The 10747-nt window shown below is 42.6% G+C and overlaps 1 protein-coding gene across 1 annotated transcript; it reads left to right on the top strand.

Annotated features, from left to right (window-relative positions):
* Window positions 1-332: 332 nt before the first annotated feature.
* cmpk2 (cytidine monophosphate (UMP-CMP) kinase 2, mitochondrial) lies at window positions 333-4063 on the top strand. The gene is made up of 5 exons (XM_003453236.4): window positions 333-1133; window positions 1369-1483; window positions 1871-2072; window positions 2267-2500; window positions 3388-4063. The coding sequence occupies exons 1-5, from the start codon at window positions 540-542 to the stop codon at window positions 3506-3508; spliced, it is 1266 nt and encodes a 421-aa protein (XP_003453284.1). The 5' UTR covers window positions 333-539; the 3' UTR covers window positions 3509-4063.
* Window positions 4064-10747: the final 6684 nt, after the last annotated feature.

Genomic DNA, 10747 nt, shown 5'->3' on the forward strand with positions numbered 1-10747 from the left:
TTTCAGTTTACAAACAACGAAAACGAAACCTAGCCTGGTTCCATCCTGCTGAGATGCAAGAAGTAATTTACGCGCGTCATGACAACGCATTCTTTGCATTTCTTCGCAGTGCTGTCATTCGTCCATTAAACCTTTATTAGAGACCTTTATGCACAATAGTGATATGCCATTAAATAGTGCAGGATTTATAGATCTTTAGTTCTAATGGTCAAACTTTCAGTGATAAATGCTTCTTTGTAAAACAGTTTCTGTTTCGAGTCTGGGTGCATTCAGTTCACTGTAGTTTTCACAGCTTCGCTACTTGTCTAGTCTCTTTGTGTCTCTCGTTATCATTAAACAACAATAAACATAACTTGGATTCCTGGAAAGAATTCCTGGGCTGCTCCTGAGAGGCGTTGGCTTCAATAATAAACGCGTTTCACAATAAACGGAAAGTTTCGTTTTCTCCGTTTGGCGCCGTTAGTATCGTTTTCCCTTCAGCTCACACGATGCGTCTTGGGCCATATTTTGGAAACAGATAAGGGCATCTGGTGTACAAGATGTCAAAACAGGCAATGTCTCTTCTTCCGCGGTGGTGCTCTCGTATTTTTTCGGTGGAGCTAAATGGAGCGCCTTTTTATTTTGCTGTTAAGGAAAAGCACCTGGGAGAAGACGTGCCGAGGGTGTTCAGAGAAGTTCAAAACCGTGACAAGTGCTACTCTGTCCTTGTTTACTGCAGCAGAGACAGGATAAAAACGGCGAAGTTTTACGGGGAGCTGAAAGACAAACTGCTGAGGGACTTGCCTCCGGAGTGTCGCCTGTCTCCCATGTCTTCATTTCTACCCAACGTCAGGGATTCTCTCGTTAAGGGTTACTTTTTAAAAGGGAATTCTGACACTTCCTCCCCGATAGAGCGACTTTTGAGTGATTTAATACAACATGACCCAGTGTTAGTTTGTTCGTACTCTCCAGCTGAAGACGGCCAACAGTGGACTCAGCACATGTGGTCAGAGACAGCAAGCCAGGTGATGGATGTGGCAAAGGGATACTATGTGGTATCCTCAGAAGCGCCAGAATATCACCCATCTACTCTCAACATTATCAATTCTGATGTATTCTACAGCTTTGATGAGGCCTATGACGTGATGAAAAAAGTACGTATTTTCTCATTTTAATGTTTATAAGACTGTTTTACGTATAGATTTTGGCAAACGGGCGCACTCTTGTGGATGATGTAGGGATAGCACTTTATACCAAGAGACCCAGAGCTCTTGCTCCTAACGTTTATCTATCAGGGAGGGCCAGGTGGCCCACAGCACTATGTGCGCTCATTGATAGCACAGTCTATGACTCACTCCTGCCTGCTTAACTGATTTGTCTGTTCTGCAGTGTGGTGACATCATCCCAGAAGCTAAGGCTGTGCTGGAGCTGCTGCCCAGCAGAGTGGAGGCCAGAAATAAACCAGACTTCCCTGTTATTGTCATAGAGGGCCTGGATGCCACAGGTTAATGCCATTACCTCATAAATAAATACGTGATCAGTCTGATGCATAGATGTCGTCCTAAAGTGGTGGCTGGTTGTTCTCCGCTAAAGCCATTATCTGCCAGGGAGCTTCACTTAATGGAATATCATGTATCATGACCTCAGAAAAGTTACATCACTTTGAAATGGTTTATTGCGTAGCTCGCTCCTCTAATACTATTTTCAAACCTTCATGAAAGCTCAACTGTGTGGTTCAAGAGGGAGTTTTAGTTGAACTTTTCAAGGGCCACCGCAGTTTCTTTTAATATGAACAGAAAGGATGAATCCCTCCTTTTGTGATTCGAAAATGTTCACACCTTTGTTTTCTTTGGATTTGAGATGAATCTATATCCCGTCCTCTGTACCACAGGTAAGACTACTCTGACTGAGTCTCTGAAGGATACACTTGGGGCCACTCTTCTGCCATCCCCACCAGAGTGCCTGTCCCCCTGGAGAGCCCGCTTTGATCAGGAGCCACCCCTCATCCGCAGGGCCTTCTATGCTCTGGGGAACTACATCACAGCAGATCAAATAGGCCGAGAGGGCATGAAGACACCTGTCATTGTTGACAGGTAAAGACAGCTGAGATGTTGCGGGTGGAGTAAGGTCTGCCTGTTTTGTGGCCTTTTTTTTTCTTTTGTAAGAACTTGTAGATCCCGCTGAGATCTAGGTCTATACAACTCAATATTCAGTGGCTACCAAGTCACCTGATGCGACTTCCACCTGTCGTTCACCTTTCAATTCACCATCGATTATCTGTCCCCAGATTTTGGCACAGCACAGCGGCCTATGCCATCGCCACAGCGGTGAGTGGTCCAGTGTGCAACCTTCCAGGAGAAGGTTCGGAGGTGTACTGTTGGCCCAGTGACCTGTTTCAGCCCAGCCTGGTGGTCTTACTCACCCTTGACCCCGAGGAAAGGAAGAGGAGACTCAGAAACAGAGGCCAAGGAAAGACTGATGAAGAGGAAGAGCTGGATCACAACCAGCTGTTCAGACTCAGGTGAGGTAGTTGGAGTGCTTATGCATAATATATTATTTACTCAATTAGCATTATACTTGTATTAGAACACTCACCAAGCAAGTGAAAATACCCATTTAGACTGAAAGCCCAGATAATTGGTTGTGAACTTGTGATAACATTAATATAGATCTTTTAAAGTAGTTCTCTGTGCATATTGCTGGCACTCTTAATCTGATTGAGGACAAGTATGATGATTCTAGGTACCCAGAGTTGGTGATGTCAGGCACGTCAGACAAAAATGAAAGGCTCCGCTATGTTATACTTATATTAAAAAAAAAGAAAAAGAAGAAAAAGTATGAGTGTTAGAGCATGAAAGTGAAGATCAGTACAAACCCGACTGTGGATTCACAGTCAAGTCAGCTCAGTCTTCGTCTGATCCATCAAACACTTAACAATCAATTACAGTCCCATGGGAGAGGCAGCTGATGAGAAAGAGCAGGTGATTAGTTGCTGAGCTGCTGTGCTCCATTAAGCTGGTCAAAACTGGCAGGCACCGCCGGCCTAGTTAGTTGCTACACAGACAGGTCGATGGCTACTTTCATTCGTCTTCTGTCCTGACATAATGGCCTTTCCACACGGGACAACCAGATGTTGGGCCTGCAGAATTAGAAAATGGAGGGAGTTGACAGTCAGCCTGTGAATGAGTGAGGGATTCTGCAGACTTGGCCCGCCACTATCAAAAGGACAATTCTTCACTGGTAACAGGAATAGCAGAACTCTGAGCCATCTGTGTTGTTTCTCAAAAATGTACTGTATTGTATACCTTACTGTGCAGCAAAGCTGTAAGCAATCACAATACTAAAATTTGTCTTGTGCTGCACGCTTCCTTCACTCCTTGACCAATGTTTGCGTGTGTGTGTGCGCAGAGTGGAGGAGGCTTATCGGAGGATCAGCGGCCCAGCTTGTGTTACTGTGGATGCTAGTCCTTCTGCAGACCGAGTGCTCCAACAAGTACTGCTTTTAATTAGGGGCAAATGCCACTTGTAAACAATTCTCCATCTCCCCTGCTGGCAGTCAAGCATCAAGTGTATGCAGTGCATCCCGTCACCACTAGGTGCCAGTAAGGCATCGTAAATGTGATTGCAGACAGACTAGTGGGCAGATTGGAGCGTGGAGAAGAGATTCTATTCATAAGTGTAAAGGTTGACTGCCAGGGGCCAGAACTGCATGCTACAATCAGAAATACATATTCATGTAGACACACACACACACAGACACATACTCGCACTAATGTATTGTCAGGAAGAAGTGTACATCTAACGGCTGTTGTGACCTCTCAGAAATTAGACACTGTGTAGCCTCCAGATACCTTGTAGCAGCACTTTTTTTTTGCAGACTGACGCTCGTGAAGTGGATAGGAACATTTATATAAGGGCGACGAGTTGCTGCAGATTGAATCAAAATGCAAATAAGAAAAAACAAATCTTAAAATGCACGTTGAATGTTAACTTGTTAAAATAAATGCAGAACCTAGTCTATCTTCGGATAACATATTTTCACTTGTTAAAAAAAGTTTTTGAATTAAAAGAAAATGACACTAAACATCTGTTTGTGTTTTCTCTTCTACAAACTGTGTATAGCTGCATGTTTGTGTTGCTTATATAACTGGCTATGTACTACGTGAACACAATGTCTTGCTCTGTTTGCAAGAACATGAACTCAGCTGTGTGATACTGACACAAGTGATGCACTATGATCACATGGTATTATCTGTACTTGATGTTCTCACAAGCACTGGCATTTTCAAGTGGACACACGTAAATGTACACACGCCTTCTTTTGTAAAACACACACACACACACACACAATCATGCACATCTACTAAGAGCATATACTGTAACTCATTTATATAGGGAGGAAGTGTATATTTGGCCTATGTGATGGGAAGATTAATTGGGGGTTTTAGTAATTATGAGCTTGGCAAAGCTGCAGGGTGGAGAAGACAGAGTGACCCATCTCTTTTACTGTGATGCATCAGCAGAGTGCCAAGCAATGCAGACCCTATTCATATGGCAATTAATGGAGCGCTGTATATCAATGTCATTTCATTGGTCCCCCACATAAGTGCATGGAATCACTCTTTCTACCAGTTATAGCAATTCAGTGTTTTACTGAGTGCAGAGGTGCTGTGGATGCAAATCTTACCATCGCATGCCGTCACACAGACTAAAATTAAGTCATTATGTTTATGGAGTATGGTTTCCTACATGAGGCAGCTGTGTACAGTTTGCTGAATTCATAAGCACTTTAGCTGCCCCGTGCCTCAGTGGATGTTCTGTATGGCACAGAATGAATGTAGTATAGACCCATGTGGAATTTTGATTGCCATTAACACAGAGAGTCCAAAATGTATGAAGTTGGGAGAGCAAGCCAATTAGGCCTCGTGCCATATTTCATACCTGAATGCAAAGCTGTGTGCGCTAGCGGTGTCAGCCACATTTCCCCGTCAGATGTTGTTAAGCGCTGATATTTTTGGCAACAAAAAGTTAGCGGTGATATCATGCCATTACTGCTCCTCAACACAGCCGTAATACAACATTTATGGCCCATAATCACATCGCATTACACATGCAGCGAAATAATTCTGTTCACATTTGTCGTAGCCTTTTTTTTTTCCTTTTGGAAACATTTGTTGCTATTTTTTTTGTCAGATAGCCAGAATATACTCCAGAGTCTTAACAACAACAAGAACTCACATATTCACCCACTGAAAATATTTCAAAGCTGAATTGCAGTTCGAGGAAGAAGTTAATAACTAACGCAATCTGCTTCCAATCTGTGACTTCACTACTTGAAGTTTCAAGATAAAAGTCCGAGCCTCATATAATGAAAAACTAAGATCCATCTGAGAGCTGCAGAAACTCGGCCTTACACATATATGTCTGTGCACACAAATGCACTGTACACTTACAAAAGCAGAGGAGACACGCACACAGACACACACCTTACTCTGTATGGGGCCACTTTGCACTACACTCCTCAACTTCAATATTTCATCTGCACAACAGAGAAGGAGCAGCGGAGAGGAGGAAAGCCCTCCATGAAATAATTAAAGATCCAGCAGGGATGCAGCAGCACAGCAGCCGCCGTCCCGTCCTAAGTAATAGATCAAATGAAAGCTGTCCCTTAGATCATTAATAATGAGTGTGGTATGGAGACTGAAGGCATAGGTAGGAGGGGAGTGGGAGGGCATAGGGCTGGTACAGGTTGGGAGAGGGAAAGAGGGCACTGAGGAAGCACAGGTTTTTATCTTGTGTGTGGGTGTGTGTGCACGGATGTGCATGTTAGGAGTGTGGCTTGTTGGGGTGGGGGGGTGTTGAATAATAGTCTAGGTCCCTTGACAAAAACCCGAGTGAACCTCATTTGGCAGCCACATGAAGCGGCATGGCAAGAGGAGTCATGCATATGATTTGGCACCAAGTATCTGCCAAACTCTAAAGACCCTCTACAGCAATATCTGTATGCATCCACTGTCAAATAAGCAACATTTTCCACAGTGGATGGGCAGGATAGCGGGAGGTAATAATGCTCCTTTCAATCAGTGAGACCTCAGAGCAGCAACCGGATGGAGTGGTGGTGGATTTTGGGAGAGCTAAGTTTGGCAGGGATGGGTTGTCTACAGTTGGGGGAGGGGAGGGATAAAAGAAGGAAGAGAAGCCTAGGGGAAGACTGGGAAAAGGAGAGGATGCAGGAAAAGGGGGTGGAAGTGTTGAGAGTGATGGGAGATGTCGCGTACGTTGCCATCTGTGGGCTCAGGTCCCTCCAGTTTCCTCTTGCTTTATACTGCTCGCACCTCCAAATACAGCACATGAGCGGCTTCAAATACCAACTAAAGTCTCCTCTTTTACATTTGTGATTAAAAAACAATCCAAATGATATTTATAAGGAAATTTAAATCAGTGTACAGCCTCATAAACTCATATTTTAGAGCTATTTAAACACCTTTAAGGGCAAGTATTTTGATTTCATCACCCAGTTTATGTCATCAGACCAAGTTAGATGATTAACAAAACAAACACATTTATTTTTAGTCTTCTTTGACCCTAAATCTTAATACAATTATTTGTCCATCCAGACCAATCTCCTCTACAGTCACTCACCCTAACATAACATGCCCTTCAGACACTTCCACTATTGTGCACACAAACACAGCGTATGCAAGCACACCATCGAAACGTCTCTCTGAACACAGCAGGTGGTGGCAGACACCCCAGCACCATTCTCTGTGACTGACGGGCTGTGGGATGTAAAAACATGAAGAGTGTAGGAGTTGAACTGATCGCTGGTGAAATGTTTCTCAAAAACATACAGAAAAAGCTCAAAATGAGGTAGAAAAAAGGCGAAAGCAAAGCAGAGACAGGGGGGATTACTTTGGTGGGAGGGGGGGAGGAAAGAAAAGTTTTGAAAATATCCCATCAAAAAACAGATGTATAATTCAACAGCTTTTCATCATCACGCTCACCCTTTGTCATGTTGCTTATTTGCAGGGGCAAAGACGGCGTGTCTGTCGATAGGTGCAGGTATTAGGCACAGCAGGCTGTGTATTCATAATGCCATTATGTATTCAGGTTGTGCTTATTTTCTGATGTTTTCGGGGGATAGGTTCAGTATAGTTTTGTGATGATTGCATGAAACCTCACCAGTTTTGCCTGGCGGCTGTTGGGGAGGCTTCACCAGGAACGGTTAAATATTTAAACACTGCTGTGAGATCTCATTAAAAACGACACATCAGCCCCCATAAGGACCCTACAGCACTCCCTCACACACTCCCAAAAACCCAGTTAGAACTCGGTGGAGTGTGACAAAACAGTTATTGTCTATTTACTGCGGAGAACTTGTGATAAATCATCATATCCTGTCAAATAAGGCAGCTGGCAGATGTGTTGACGAGTGGTAAGTCGGGGAAGAAAATGATTGAGATTCAGTTCTGTTTGACAGCTCCAGACAAGCAGAAATATACCAAAACAAAATAACATGACAACTAGACCAGACTAATATTTCCATAACACACATTTGAAAACAAGACGGAGAACAAACTTTGGCTCTCTCGAGTCTTCTTGCCTTCTCACAAAAATCTGGGCAATTAATTCCAACACTATTGTTTCGGGGCTTCCCTATTTTTAGCCCGGCTGCCCTCTCAAATAAATTGATTTCCTGTGGCAAACTTGGAATGTTCCTTGTGTGCCATGTTTTTTTTCTTTTTCCCCCCCTTTTCCGAACATACAAACACCGTCCTTCTTCCCCAGAGGAATAAATGAAAGGCAGCACTGCCAAGTTCTACGCAGCTTTGTATGCGCATCTCTCTTTATACATGAAAATGGTTTATTTTTGTTTTAGTTCCATTAATGTTTAGGCATGTCTTCTGCTTCGTCGGGCATCAGCAGACAGCAGAGAAGCTGCTTGCTTGACAGGCAAGTGGATGACTAACTCTCAAAATACCTAAACTGACTGGCTGTCTCTCTCCCTTCCTCCACATCTCTGGTCTTACTTTTTGATTCAGTCCCTCATGAAGCATGCAGGTCTGTTTTTCTTTTTTTTTTTTCTGTGGTCCCCGCCACAGAAATAATGGCTGGGTCAAAACAGACCGAGCTCTCACATCGCAGGAAGATATTTAAACTCCCGGCACTACACATAAATAAAAGTAGAGCAACTTGATCCTGGATTCTTGTAACAGTATCTGGGGAGTCACCGGTCTTTGATGAACACTACCACAGACAGATCCACGGTGGTTGGGGGAAGCTGCGCTCTCGGAGAAGTGAGGAATTACAAACGCACAGACTGACAAAGAAAATCAGAATAATTCTGAAGGATATGAATCATTAAGCAGAGCAAATGTTTGCTGATTTTCAATGGGAAAACCCAGCAAAAGTACACCAAACCGTGCAATTTACATAACAATTTGCCTTTAAATTATAATGGTTTTAAGTCAGTAGATGAGAAGTTAAAGTGTATTTTTTAAAATGAAATGACCAAGATTTTGGTGAGGCTTATGTTTCAACCTGTGCTGTTGTCACAGACTGCAGCGTGAGAAGCAAAGGATTGCAAATAAGGCCTTTGGGGTGAGAAAGCACAGTGATAAAAAGAGAGAGAAAAGCAGGGAGAGAGGCAGAGACACAAATAAGAGAAACATACCACTAGATCCCAGTTCCTATCCTGACTAAGCCATCTGAATCCCTCTACACCCATTTAGCTTGCTCACTCTCTGGCTCGCCCGTGTGAGAGGGAGAGTGTGTTTGCCTGCTTTACAGTCTTCTCACTTCAGCACGGAAAATATTGAGTTTATGGTTCTCATCTCCATAATCAACACCATATACCTCACAGCCAGCTGAAGGGACAGTGAGCTAACAGGAAAAAAGGGATTTACTCTGGATTCACCTCCCAGCTCTTCCCACAACTCAATCCTTCCGACTTCTAAACAGAGTGAGTTGTCCTCAGGGGTATGGTTTAACAGTAGACATGATTTTATAAATCTAAGACCTACTCACTTTTAAAGCTGTCCATCTCTGAAAAGAAAACTTTAACGGGTAAGTTCCGAAGTCAAGCATACGTATAACAAGATATGGAGAAAGGACGTTGTGATGAAAGAGCCAAGGCCTCGTCCTGCTTTGTGTTTTCTATAACTTTATAAGTAGACATTCACAGATACAACAGAAAGTGAATTCCTCATGTCTGAGATGAAATATGTGCCATAACAGAAAAGCCAAGAAACAATGAAACAAGAAACACTATAAAGAAGTAAACTTAAAAAAAACAGTAGAAAGGAAAAAGAAAAAAAAGAGAAACTTTTGCTTTCCTAACTACCTCTACAGAGCCAAGTGATGATGTAGCTGGCTAAAACCCGACTGGAGCAGTTATCCATCTCGCCCTGTGCTGCCAGCTGTCAGAGTACACAGCTCCAGCTAGCCGCTGGTGGCAGGTGTAATCAATATAGACTCCACAGAGAGTTGCACTACCAGAGGCCAGTCTCTACTCTCTAACCCATCTCTGTCTCTCCAGGGGAAACAGTAGGCAGGCGGGCAGGGAGAGTACGTTTGATGTCTCCTGCGGGCCAAGATGGAGCAGCTCAGCTCTGTTGCAGGGAGATGATTAATCCTGCCTATTCGATGCAGCATCATGTTTGACTTAAAGTGGCCAGTTTTTATCTGACTGAGGTGGGTATGGAGAAGTTTTCTTGCCAGAGATTTAATATAGTGCCTAAAAAGACAACTGCAGGACTATATGAACTTCTTAGAAACTTCATTTTGGTATAAAAAATCCCAATCGCTCACAATATAAAGCAAAATAAGCAAAACTTAGCTTAAATTTTTTTCTTTGCCAGTATTTTTTAGGTATTAAAAAATACTTAAATAAACCATCATGAAAAGCATGAAAACATCATTGTTAAACAACATTTATATCAGCAGTTATATGGAGTGGATTACAACCTTTTTGATAAACGGCATGGATTTTCTATTAAACGTTTTACAGGTTTCGCATTTCTGTATAATCTTTCTATTAAATTTATCCCTAAGAGTCATTAGTAAAAATGCCAATGTATAGTTACAACTCAACACTATACACGTATTAAAATTCCCGATACTGTTAAGTTGTGGAGGAGTTTTGACTGATGTATCATTGACGCTCATTTGAGCAAAAGACTGGCAGTCTTGCAACACACACGCACACGATAGTGCACCCAAAGGTATTCGCTTCTCCGGCTAATTTAAAGCGTTCTCACAGCACAGCAATACCGAAGAATAAACAGTGAATATTAAATGATCTTTCATTTTAATGACTTGTTGTTGTCTTTAAAAAATAATCTTCTGGAATGTTTCCAGGGGATCTGTGGAGGAGTCGAGCTAATTTAAAATTGTATAGGTCTCGCCTGAAGAAAAAAAGTCTTATGTCTTTGCGTGTACTGTGCTTCTTCTGTTCCATATGCACATATAGAAGTATTTACAGTAATGACAGATTTAGGCAAGGGGGGCCACATTCTGATGTCTCTAAGGTATTTCTTCTGTAATTACTAAACTCTTGGTTTTGCTGTTTAGCTGTTCACTTAGTTTTGTTTGGTCTCAAATTGGATATGCATTTAACATGTAGGGCATGGCATCAGTTGCAATAGTTTCAGTTTTCAAATCGTTTTTAAATATCTTAACCACCTGACAAAGACTGACCTCTGTGTTACCCTGGAGGAAGTCTAGCAACAAAACACAAAGATACTATTACAAGGGTTAGATCTATCTT

This window comes from Oreochromis niloticus, linkage group LG19 (genome assembly GCF_001858045.2).
Source record: "Oreochromis niloticus isolate F11D_XX linkage group LG19, O_niloticus_UMD_NMBU, whole genome shotgun sequence".
In the NCBI taxonomy this organism is placed as follows: domain Eukaryota; kingdom Metazoa; phylum Chordata; class Actinopteri; order Cichliformes; family Cichlidae; genus Oreochromis; species Oreochromis niloticus.